The sequence below is a fragment of the Esox lucius genome, chromosome 13 (genome assembly GCF_011004845.1).
Source record: "Esox lucius isolate fEsoLuc1 chromosome 13, fEsoLuc1.pri, whole genome shotgun sequence".
In the NCBI taxonomy this organism is placed as follows: domain Eukaryota; kingdom Metazoa; phylum Chordata; class Actinopteri; order Esociformes; family Esocidae; genus Esox; species Esox lucius.
Genome location: NC_047581.1, coordinates 17,673,019 through 17,686,494, shown reverse-complemented (window position 1 = coordinate 17,686,494; position 13,476 = coordinate 17,673,019). Strand labels below are relative to the sequence as shown.

General features: G+C 40.7%; 1 protein-coding gene across 1 annotated transcript in view; it reads left to right on the top strand.

The window, feature by feature from the left end:
* Positions 1 to 13,476, top strand: part of bmp1a (bone morphogenetic protein 1a) — a 48,784-nt gene that overhangs the window by 28,503 nt on the left and 6,805 nt on the right. The window contains exons 7-13 of the mRNA XM_010876434.5: positions 2,531 to 2,655; positions 6,163 to 6,278; positions 8,961 to 9,063; positions 9,194 to 9,310; positions 11,993 to 12,138; positions 12,491 to 12,686; positions 13,293 to 13,418. Coding sequence (XP_010874736.2) covers positions 2,531 to 2,655; positions 6,163 to 6,278; positions 8,961 to 9,063; positions 9,194 to 9,310; positions 11,993 to 12,138; positions 12,491 to 12,686; positions 13,293 to 13,418 — 929 coding nt within the window. The remainder of the gene's footprint in view (positions 1 to 2,530; positions 2,656 to 6,162; positions 6,279 to 8,960; positions 9,064 to 9,193; positions 9,311 to 11,992; positions 12,139 to 12,490; positions 12,687 to 13,292; positions 13,419 to 13,476) is intronic.

Genomic DNA, 13,476 nt, shown 5'->3' with positions numbered 1-13,476 from the left:
TAATCTAAGTTAAGATATTGTGTTGTTTGAGAAGTGCAGATCCAATTAAGTTGTTGAACATGGGCACTCCAGAGTATGCATGTCCTAACACATTTAATACGTCAATATTTCCCAGTAGAATGTTGCGAACATGTGTTTGACCCCACCCCACCTCCATTTCCACCCTCTTTTCTGCTAACTCTGGCAGCTTTTGGGCTATCTTGGTTTAGTTACAAAAATATTTTGTGTACCATATTAACAGTATGTTTTGCATAATTTGGATAATTTTGACTTTACCGATTTCTTTAAAAACAGAAACAGACTGTTAATATGGTTTGTTGTACATCTTATGTCCAGGAATTTACTATTTTTGAAAAGTGTAAAACAATATTTAAATAGGATAATCATTCCCACATGTATATCAAAGTGTGTACATCAGTGGGGACAATATACACTGCTCAAAAAAATTAAGGGAACACAATCATCACACATTTTGCTAGTGTCCTTGTCACTACTGGTAGCATGAGGCAGTACCAGCGGGCCCATTCAGGTTGCACAGGTTGTCCAGCTCCTCCAAGATGATACACCCATTAGTGCTGTTGCAAAAAGGTTTGCTGTCTCCCAGTACAGTCTCAAGAGCATGGAGGAGATATCAGGAGACGGGCCATTACACGAGGAGAGCTGGAAAGCACTGTAGAAGGGCATCAACCCAGCAGCAGGACAGGTATCTGCTCCTTTGTGTGAGGAGGAACAGGAGAAACACTGCCAGATCCCAAACAAATTGACTTCCAGCGGCCTACTGGTGTGCATGTTTCTGACCAAACTGTCAGAAACAGACTCCATGAAGGTGTCATGACTTCCTCTAGTGGGACCTGTGCTCACAGCCCTGCACCATGTAGCTCGATTGGCAATCGCCAGAGAACACCAGAATTGGCAGGTCCACCATTGGTGCCTCGCTCTATTCACAGATGAGAGCAGGATCACACTGAGCGCATGTGACATACAAGAGTGTGAAGACGCCCTGGTGGACATTATGATGCCTGCAAAATCATCCAACACGACCAGTTTGGCAGTGGATTAGTGATGGTCTGGGGAGGCATATCCTTGGAGGGTCACACAGACCTCCACGTGCTTGCCAACGGTACCCTGACTGCGGTTAGGTACTGGGATGAAATCCTCAGACCTTCCGCTGGTGCAGTGGGCCCTGGGTTCCTCCTGGTGCAGGGCAATGCCCGGCCTCATGTGGCCAGTGTGTAGGCAGTTCCTAGATGACGAAGACATTGCTGTATTGACTGGCCCTCACGTTCCCCAGACCTGAATCCAATTGAGAACCTCTGGAACATTATGAACCTTTGCATGCGGTGCCACCAAGTAGCACCACAGACTGTCCAGGAGCTCACTGATGCTCACTGATGCTCACTGAGGTCTGGGAGGAGATCCCCCAGGACACCATCCGCCATCTCATAAAAAGCATTCCCAGATATTGTTGGAACTGCATACAGGCACGTGGGGGCCATTCACACTGCTGAGTCACATTATGAGTTGCTGTGATGAAATTCACACAAGTCTCAACAGTTGTTTACTTAGATTTTCGATTTGAGTTTGAATCCAGCCCTCAATCAATTGGTCATTTTGTTCTCAGCGAATTACACAATGTACAGTAAGATTTTGATCTTTAATATATTTCCTTCATTGATACCCGATGTGTGATTTAAGTGTTCCCTTAATATTTTGAGAGCAGTGTATTTGCAAAACATACAAGAGCAATTTTTTGGTTTATAAACATTGGCACATATGCTATCAAAGAAGAAATGTACATGTAACTGATACATCCAATGTTGTCTCTTATTTCATCCAATTATTTGTTGTAATACAGTAAATATTTTTAACAGGGAACATTTTTACACAGACCAAAGAATAAGTAGCAATCCCATCTAAAATTAGTCCTGTATTTAAGGGGTGCCACAATCTACTTTTCACTTAAATCTTGTTTTCAGTTTACAAAGGTTTTTGTTCTTGTTAATATAATAACCAAGGAAAAGATTTCTATTAGAATTTAGAATTATTCAGCTGTAATATTTACAAGAGTTGTATTTTTGGCCTTTCGTAAATGTTGACTATTTAGTCACAATACAAATTAAATTACTATTGATAGGCCTGGTGCATGGAGCAGAGCCAAAAGTTGCATGAGACTACTTATTTACTGCAAACCGCAAGTGGCAAATAACTCTATCTGATTACCACTGGAAACAGTTTTCCTACTGAACATTATACAATTCTACTTGTGTATCTTGAGTCATGTATAAATAAGGTAATTCTATTGACAATTCATACAAATATATATACATAGTGACTAATGAATGAATAGGTTTTGTATAGTAATTAAGTAGTACATTTTCATGAGGTTTTGTATTGGGGATTTTCTTTGGCTTCATCAATGCCTACTCAGTGAACATGTTTTTCTAAGACTGTGCGCCAGTGTGTATTTGCTAGTGCCTTCTTGGTTTTGTTGTGTTTTGATCTAACAGCGGTCTCTTCTCCTGAAATGCAGAGGAATCTTCTTGGACACCATCTTGCCACGCTATGACGTCAATGGTGTAAGACCACCGATTGGCCAGAGGACAAGGCTAAGCAAAGGGGATATCACACAGGCACGCAAACTCTACAAGTGTTCCAGTAAGAATCACAATTATTGTAAACTGCATTTTAAATAGGTTTAACTATACATGCTGCTATAGAGTTTACACATACCATATGGTAATATAAATAAAGTCAAGAGAATACGGCATAGTGGACATGATGATGCTTACTATTGCCTTAGCTTTAACTACCCGAGAGTTAAAAATCGTATTCAATTTTTTGTTTCACAATATCACTCAAATGTATACTCTAAAACAGTCATTGTTTACCCAGATGTAGTTTACATTGTGTGGAAATAGTTTAGCATTTACCATTGATGTGTCGTGGTTCCCTGGCTACAGTTGCTCTGACTCCGCGGCAAAGAGAGTGTAAACAGTGCATTGGGACAGGAAGTTTGTCATCACTCTTTACCAGATAAATGCAATAGAACAGCTGCTCTCAGGAGGACAATGACTAGAATGATGGCTGGGAATCAACACTCTGTTCTTAAGCTCCAGAAATCAATACATTTACAATGTCAACCGAAAGCATGACTGTTCTAAAGGAAAACATACTTGGCCAACATTTTAGTAATAGTTCTGTTTGTCTTTAGGAAGACTTAAAGGTTTCATTATCTTTTTATTTTTTTTATCTTGAAGAGTCAGTGACTTTCATGCATTATGTCGATCTGTAGCATTAAGTTAAAAATGGTCATTTATAAAAGTAATGTCAAAGATTTGCTTGTGGGTCATACAGGGCAAACAGTTTTTTCTGAACCACACTAAAGCTCAGTGAATAAATAGCATACTGCTGACCAGAACTGTTGAATGTGGTTTTAGTACATGGTTCAGAGTAATGGGGCTGGTTGGGTGGGCGTGGCTGTGTCCTCCACAGTGAAAAACTCCCTCTGAGTGGAATAGTGGATGATGTGGCGCACAGGGAATGCAGCAAAGAGGGAGCCTTTCTCAGTTTCTTGGAAAACATATCCTTGTTAGATCCTCATTCACACAGCATTCCTGTGAGCATTTTTCATCCCTTCAGAGTGCTTGTTAATAGTTTGGCATTAGCAGACCTTTGCCAAGAGTTATTAGAGTTCTCACTTCCACGCTTTATATATACACTCAGACACAGCAGACCTGGAAGGATCCAATGAACATAAACAGTTAGAAGAGGTGTATTTCTTTCAGATGAAAGTGAGCAAGGAAGTAATATATGAGGATTTAAAGACATGGAGACAACAATTTCTTTCATGTACTCTTTTATGAATAGATTTTTTTCCTAAAAGTAAGCTTCCATGGTTTGTTCAGTTATCTAGAGCAGGAGCTCCGAAAAATGTTTGCTTTGTGACCCACCGTTAGATTATAACAGGGAACATTTTTACACAGACCAAAGAATAAGTAGCAATCCCATCTAAAATTAGTCCTGTATTTAAGGGGTGCCACAATCTACTTTTCACTTAAATCTTGTTTTCAGTTTACAAAGGTTTTTGTTCTTGTTAATATAATAACCAAGGAAAAGTTTGCACCAAAATGAAAGCAACATTCAGATTATACTGTGATTTCTCACGTAATGACTGGGACCAATCGGTAAATCTCCAAAAGATTTAACATTGTGTGATCATTACAGTGGACCGCAGGTGGGAGTTTAAACAAAACTAATAAGCATGTTTATAATGTATTACATCTCTCACAAGGTTGGACTATTTAACGTAGTAGGCCAGCTTTATTTGGACACAATGCACAGAGGGCCATTCCTGAGTACAATACTTATGATAGGACTCTGAGGGCATGAACATTTTTTATTTGGTCTGATGGATGAGACCAAGATTAATCTTTCAGCAAGACAAAGACCAGATACACAAATACAAAACAATGCTGGAGTGGAGTCTGTGAATGCACTTAAGTGGCCCAGGTAAAGCATGGACTTGAACCCCATTAAGATCTGTGGGAGGACCAGAAGACCACAGTTCACTGAAATTCCCCAACCAATCTGACACATCTTGAGAGGATCTACATGGAAACATTTCCCATTTTGAATGGGGGAAATTGCCAAAATCTAGGTGTAAACTGCTGGTAGAGGCATACCCAAGACAACTTGAAGCTGTGACTGTGACTTCTACAAAGTATTGAATAAAAGGTCTAAAGACTTCTGTGCCAGGGCTTCTGTTAGAAAAATTTAAAGCAGGACATTTGAGAATTGTACCAGACACATTTAGCCTACAGCTCTATGGATCAAAACTGCCCAACGTCTTCACGCAGCTTCTGGTGCTCATTAACCTCCTTGTTTTCCCCCTGAAGACTGGACCTTGAGGCTGTCTTTCAGCAAGTGCTACATTTTACTAGCAATATTTTTTCTGAGTCTAGCAACAACTGGCAGTTGACAGAAACTTCCATCAGTTTGAAATATTGAACATTCTAAAATTCTCATTCATAGATTGCATGTTACGTCACAATACTGCTTTGAATGTTCAACAGAGAATTCTATGCTATTCTTTCTCAATGGGACCATATATGACCTGGTTTAAAGTGCAATAATATGGCTTGAAAACACAATACCGCATCTAAAGAAGGCAAATAACCTGTTATCATTTTTATTTCAGATGCAACACATTGACTAGCTTGTTGATATTAAGGGAAATTCAAGATTAGCTATTCTTTATTCTCGACATACTTTGCTAGCCAATGGCAACATTGCCATCTGTCAATGTACATTTGATATGATGGAGATGGCAGATTTTTTTAATACTGATTATTAGCCAACATTAGCAATATTTGCATCATTCCAAGGCCCTATAGTGTAATTTAGTCTAAACAGTAATTAGCAGCTGTTCAACCTCAGGTCATCAATATGGCTGAGGTGTCTAGAATCATGGCAACAATGCGACTGAGTGACTGTCCTGCAACCATGAATAAAAAGGCTTTGAAGTGCAGGCAAAAGAGATGCTCATAAGCAACACATTTTGTTTTCTTTTGGTGGCATCCTTTGAATGTAATTTTATATGACTCCTACTATGCATCACTTCTAATGTAGGTCTGATGCAAATACATCTCATTAGTGATTCTTCTGTGCTTTAATTTAAACATCAAAACAAATGTAATAAAGTATTGCAGTCTAACTAAATATTGTTTAATTCATGAATCGTACATTCAATATAGACATTCTTTAAATCTTAATAGCAAATAGTGTAATAATACATGCTTTTAGAAAACCAATGAATGTCAGTTAACACTAGCTCAAAACATTGGGTTACATCACTGAATAATGCACCTCAAAATTCCCATCTACCACAATGTCTGTAATGCCCATTACACCAACACTGGAGTAAACATTTAAATGTAAAAGTGAATCAAATGCCCATAAACATTATCAAATTAACTTTCAGGATTATAATTGTTGAATCAACTTGCTTTCTTCTGCGATTTGCCTTTAGTGGAAATTGGCTACTAAATTGCTTTTTCTCTATGCTGCTGCTAAAATGTAGACCTTGTTAGACAAAAAAACATTTGCTTGTTCCTACACTGGTTGACGTGGTCCTGAAGTTAATGTGTTTCTCTTTGTGGATAGGATGTGGAGACAGTCTGCAGGAAAGCAGTGGGAACTTCTCCTCTCCTGGCTTCCCTAACGGATACTCAGCTTACATGCACTGCATCTGGAGAATATCGGTTACACCAGGGGAAAAGGTGGGAGGCATGAAGAAGCCATGGAAAACTAACAGAGATAGAAACTTAACATCAGTCTTGGAAGAATTGCTTTATTTACTGTATGTCAGTAGTTATAACTAAGTAATATTTCGGACAGGGCTCCACTGTCCTGTTGGTTTTCTCTCCAACTCTAATTTGCCACACCTGATAATAATTAGCTGGATGAAAAGGATAACCGGATTAGACACAAACGGTTTTGAAGAGAAAAGGAAAGTAGAGCTCCAGGAACAGGGTTGGGCAGCCCTGCCTTAGGATAATAAAATCTTACATAATCTCCCTAGATTGTTGTGCTCTTACCATGTTTAAACTACACTGTTCCAAAAAGATTAAGGGAACACATTCTCATCACAGTATAACAACAAGTCAGTTAAACTTCAGAGATATCAATCTGTCCAGTTAGGAAGCATAAGCGATTGAGAATCAATGTCACCTGTTTTGGTGCAACTGAAAGTTACAACAGGTGCGCTGGAGAGGCAACAGCAAGACAACCCCAAAAAAGGAATGGTTTTGTAGGTGGTGGCCATAGACAATTTAGTGGGACCTGTGATCACAGATGAGAGTAGGTTCACACTGAGCACGTGACAGACGTGAAAGAGTCTGGAGACGCCGTGGTGAATTTATGCTGCCTGCAACGTCATTCCAGCATGACCAGTTTGGGTTAGGCATATTCTTGGAGGGTCGCACAGACCTCCATGTGCTAGCCAACGGTACCCTGACTGCTGTTAGGTACTGGGATGAAATACAGTGGGCCCTGGGTTCCTCCTGGTGCCGGACAATGCCTGGCCTCATGTGGCCACAGTGTTTAGGCTGTTCCTGGATGATGAAGGCATTGCTGGATTGACTGGCCCTCAAAATCCCCAGACCTGAATCCAATTGAGAACCTCTGGGACGTTATGTATCGGTGCATCCGACACCACCAAGTAGTGCCACACACTGTCCAGGAGCTCACTGATGTCCTGATCCACGTCTGGGAGGAGAGATCTCCCGGGACACCATCCACTGTCTCATCAGGAGCATGCCCAGACATTTTCGGGAGTGCATACAGGCACGTGGACGCCACACACACTACTGAGTCACATTATTAGTTGCCATGATGAAATTCACACAAGTTGGAACAGCCTGTGATTTCAATTGTTTACTTGGATTTTCGGTGTGCGTTTGAATCCAGCCCTCAATCAGTTGGTGATTTTGGTTTCCATTGACCATTATGTCATTTTGTTGTCACATTGTACAGTAAATATTTTTATCTTTAATATGCAGTGGGGAGAACCAGTCTTTGATACACTACCTATTTTGCAGGTTTTCCTACTTACAAAGCATGTAGAAGTCTGTAATTTTTATCATAGGTACTCTTCAACTATGAGAGATGGAATCTTAAACCAAAGTCCAGAAAATCACATTGAATTATTTTAAAAAAAATTATTTGCATTTTATTGCATGACATAAGTATTTGATCTCCTACCAACCAGTAAGAATTCCGGCTCTCACAGACCTGTTCGTTTTTCTTTAAGAAGCCCTCCTGTTCTCCACTCATTACCTGTATTAACTGCACCTGTTTGAACTTGTTACCTGTATAAAAGACACCTGTCCACACACTCAATCAAACAGACTCCAACCTCTCCACAATGGCCAAGACCAGAGAGCTGTGTAAGGACATCAGGGATAACATTTTAGACCTGCACATGGCTGGGATGGGTTACAGGACAATAGGCAAGCAGCTTGGTGAGAAGGCAAAAACTGTTGGCGCATAGAAAATGAAAAAAGTTAATGACCATCTGGATATCCAGAGGAGGAATGGGAGAAGTTAATGTGGGCTGATGAGACAAAAATAGAGCTTTTTGGTCTAAACTCCACCCGTGTTTGGAGGAAGAAGAAGGATGAGTACCATCCCAAGAACACCATCCCAACCGTGAAGCATGGAGGTGTAAACATCATTCTTTGGGGATGCTTTTCTGCAAAGAGGACAGGACGACTGCACCGTATTGAGGGGAGGATGGATGGGGCCATGTATCGCGAGATTCCTTCAGTAAGAGCATTGAAGATGGGTCATGGCTGGGTCTTCCAGCATGACAACGAGCCGAAACACACAGCCAGGGCAACTAAGGAGTGGCTCCGTAAGAGGCATCTCAAGGTCCTGGAGTGGCCTAGCCAGTCTCCAGACCCGAACCCAATAGAAAATCCTTGGAGGGAGCTGAAAGTCCATATTGCCCAGCGACAGCCCCGAAACCTCAAGGATCTGGAGAAGGTCTGTATGGAGGAGTGGGCCAAAATCCCTGCTGCAGTGTGTGCAAACCTGGTCAAGATCTACAGGAAACATATGATCTCTGTAATTGCAAGGTTTCTGTACCAAATATTAAGTTCTGCTTTTCTGATGTATCAAATACTTATGTCATGCAATAAAATGCAAATTAATTACTTAAAAATCATACAATGATTCCGTCACTCACAGTTGAAGAGTAACTATGATAAAAATTACAGACTTCTACATGCTTTTTAAGTGGGAAAACCTGCAAAATCAGCAGTGTATGAAATACTTGTTCTCCCCACTGTATTTCCTTCATCGAGACCTGATGTGCGATTTAAGTGTTCTCTTAATTTTTTTTAGCAGTGTATTTGGAGTGTGTCATTAACAGTAATCATCATCCTTCCTTGATTTTTAAGATCATTCTCAACTTCACCTCCATGGATCTGTACAGGAGTCACCTATGTTGGTATGACCATGTCGAGATCAGAGATGGATACTCAAGGAAAGCTCCTCTGAAAGGTCAGGAATCTTTGGAAGAAAGTCAAAAAAATATGGTTCAGTGAAGCTGAAAACAGTTTTAAATTGAACACCGGTGTGGATGAAGAAATGTTGTGGAATGTAATTAGGTAGGCTGTTTTGTGTGTTCCAGGTCGTTTTTGTGGGGATAAGCTGCCTGAACCAATTATCTCCATCGACAGTCGGTTGTGGATTGAGTTCCGCAGCAGCAGTAACTGGGTAGGGAAGGGCTTCTCTGCTGTGTATGAAGGTAAGGCCAGAGCCGGAACCAAAATTATTCAGACATTGTGTAATTTTGCTTATGTTTGGCATTGCAAACTCACTAAAATGATGGACAAAAAGAGGCAATACTCTTAAGGGTCATGGATAAAGTATTGTAGTCGCCATTTGATCCTGTCTGAAGCTTTGTTAGATGACATTCAATAGAAGAAGCAGAGAGATAACTCCTCCTGGGTCTTACATTAAGTCCTTTCTTAATTTGCTGTTACATATCATTGCGTTATGCCTATAATTTAGCAATAAGACACAAGGGGTATGGTATATGGTCAATATACCACTAATAGGAGCTGTTTTCAGAGATGTAAGAAGTGATTATTGATTATTTAAACCGCTTTTGTCACCTGAAATGAATAGTCTATTGCCGGGGTTCCCAATCCTTTTTTAAATTAGAGATAAACTATTTAACAGAAGGCAATTAGATTATTTCCCATGTAAAAGTTAGATGACTCTTCGACTGTACAAGGTCATATCTCAGCTTCTGGATGTCTTGAAGAAAAACCAAAAATATTCTCTGTGTCATAGAGTAAAAACTAAAGTATTTCCACATGCATCATCCATTGGCATTTTAGAACTTTTTTTTACCTAAATCTTCACAAATGTTTGTGTGATTATAGATTGATATATCAAGGGAAAACAACTATCCCAAACTTGTGTTATCATTGAACCGTAGATCAATTTGACTTATTAATCCAAGTGAAATACCTAACCTGTTCATTGTTATCACAGAATAACACCAAGTCAATTAAACTTCAGGGATATCAATCTGACCATTTAAGAAGCATAAGCGATTGTGAATCGATGTCACCTGCTTTGGTGCAAATGAAAGTGACAACAGGTACACTGGAGTGGCAACAGCAAGACAGTCCCCAAGACAGTCCCCAACTGGAATGGTTTTGTAGGTGGTGGCCACAGACAATTGCTCCCTCCTTATCCTTCCTGACTGATTCTTCTCTAGTTTTGCTAGTGTCCGGTAGTGTCCGGTAGCACGAGGAGCTACCTGCAGCCCATTCTGGTTGCACAGGTAGTTCAGCTCCTCCAGGATGACACATCCATACGAAGGTTTGCGGTGTCTCCCAGTAGTCTCAAGAGCATGGAGAAAATACCAGAAGACAGGTCGTTACACGAGGAGAGCTGGACAAGGCTGCTGAAGGGCATCAGCTGGATCGGTATTTGCTCTTTTTTGCAAGGAGAAACAGGAGTAGCACTGCCAGAACCCTACAAAATGACCTCCAGCATTCTATAGGTGTGCATGTTTCTGACCATGAAGGTGGCATGAAGGCCCAATGTCCTCTAGTGGGACCTGTGCTCACAGCCCAGCACGGTGCAGCTCAACTGGTATTCGCCAGAGAACACAAGAATTGGCAAGTCCGCCATTGGTACCCTCTTCTCTTCACAGATGAAAACAGGTTCACACTGAGCACATGTGACAGACGTGAAAGAGTCTGGAGATGCTGTGGTGAACATTATGCTGCCTGCAACATCATCCAGCATGACCGGTTTGGCAGTGGGTTAGTGATTGTCTGGGGAGGCATATCCTTTGAGGGTCGCATAGACCTCAACGTGCAAGCCAATGGTACCCTGACTGCTGTTAGGTACTGAGATGAAATTCCCAGAACGATCGGCTGGTGCAGTGGGCCCTGGGTTCCTCCTGGTGTAGGACAATGTGTCCAGAGTGTGTAGGCAGTTCCTGGATGATGAAGGCATTGATGCCATTGACTGGCCCTCACATTGGCCAGACCTGAATCCAATTGAGATCCTCTGGGATGTTATGTATTGGTGCATACAACGCCGCCAAGTAGCGCCACAGGCTGTCCAGGAGCTCACTGATGCCATGATCCAGGTCTGCACACTACTGAGTGATGAAATTCATGCAAGCTGGAACAGCCTTTGATTTCAATTGTTTACTTTGACTTTCGGTATGAGTTTGAATCCAGCCCTCAATCGGTTGGAGATTTTTGTTTCCATTGACCATTCTTACATCATTTTGTTCTCAATGAACTACACAATGGACAGTAAAGATTTTGATCTTTAATATATTTCCTTCATCAAAACCTGATGTTTGTTTTAAGTGTTCCCTTAATCTTTTTGAGCAGTGTATTTTGCAATTACCTCTAACAAAAGCACAGCACAAGTGGTTTATAGACCTACAAATTGTAATGGCATAATGTGTAAGTATACTATAACATATTTAACAATCAGCAAACAAAGCATTACATTTTAGCCCGTCATTTCATAAATTATAATGAAAATAACCTCAGACTAATAACCAATGTGATTGCACTTTAACTTCACATGAATTTGATATGTCAAACACTGTGTGCAATTTTTATAATTTCTCAGGTCCGTTTTCGATTGTGAACTCAAAACTGATGTAAATAGATAGTTTAGCCATTCTGTCGATCTTCATTTGCAGTAGACTAATAATCCATAACGGACATCCCGACTGATTTAAATTTCAGTGCCCTGAAATCTATAGAAACGGTTAATATTCACATCAACATCATAACAAGACTGTAGAGCATGGTGTATTGAGTATAGGAATATCCTTTTTTTTCCGTTTACATCCAGATGAAATGAAGTACAATACAGCTTGAAAGTAATGTGTTTATGATGATGACAGTAATGACATCCCTGCATGTTTTCTGCCATTTAGCCATTTGTGGAGGGGAAGTGAAGAAGGATAATGGCCAGATCCAGTCTCCTAATTACCCAGATGACTATAGGCCCAACAAGGTGTGCATATGGAAGATTAGTGTGACTCAGGGCTACCATGTCGGCCTGACCTTCCAGTCCTTTGAGGTAAGAGATACTGGCCTCTGCTAACATCCAGTTTACATCCAATAAAAATCACAAATAAGGAAAGGATGAAAAGCTAAGACAACAAAGAAGATGGGTGTGGCTCAGTAGAGGTGTGTCTGAATAGATAATTCTGAAAAACGTTAAGATTTTTGAGACTGAAGAAGTTTGACTTCATGTTCACAATTTGGGGTTCAATCGACAGCATGGGTTATAAAGTAATAACTACGGAAATTGTCATTGCCCAGTTTCTTAAGGTAGTTATGATCCATTTGCAGTGTCTCTCTTTTTTGTACCAATTAGGCTACTTAAATTCTCCTTGCCTTGTCTTTTTGACCACTTCCTTCCTTTTCAGATTGAGAGGCATGACAGCTGCGCATATGACTATCTAGAAGTGAGAGATGGGAACTCAGAAAACAGCCCACTGCTGGGACGCTTTTGTGGTTATGACAAACCAGATGACATCAAGACCAGTTCCAACCAGTTGTGGATGAAGTTTGTGTCTGATGGCTCTGTCAACAAGGCTGGCTTTGCTGCCAACTTTTTCAAAGGTCAGATATTGGGGGTGGTAGACTGTAAAAAAGCAAACCAAAATAGGAATTGCTGATAACATACCACAAAAACATGTGATCCTCTATCTCCTCCGGCTTCAAACGAACAATGGAAGACTGCTTCTTCCTGCATATATTGTAGCCTACGTCAGCCTCACAGCTGAGCAACACACCACTGTCTGTCTCATTAGCCTACGCTCTGTAAACCAGTTATTTTTAGAACTCTGTAGCCAATTTAATGTTCTGGTGGTGAGATGCTCCATTTATCGTTAGATTCTCAATCATTCTAGCTGACCAGTAATTACCAGAACCCTTCAACTCATTAGTGCAAAACAATTATCTTTCATGTCAGCAGCTAAGCTAACTATTTGAGTGATTGACACATATGCAACCAGTTTTTTGCTGTTAGAATTCCTACAATATTCTCAATGAGTTGTTTTTTGCCTGTCTTGGGGGATGTCTCCATCAAAGATGTTTTTTAAGTTAATACCTACAGACTGGACTTTGGCTCTTATTGACCTATTGATTATCCTATGAAATATATGTAGACTAATGAGTTGCAAGGCGATGTAGACGATGCTAACGTTGTTGTTGTTGTGGTTGAAGAGATGGACGAGTGCTCCAAGCCAGATAATGGTCGCTGTGAGCAACGCTGTGTCAACACACTGGGTAGCTACAAGTGTGCCTGTGACCCGGGCTATGAGTTGGCGGCCGACAAACGCAGCTGTGAGGGTAAGTACAGCAAAATGTTGACTGCTTAAGAATACCTCCTCTACAGCGGTTATCACAG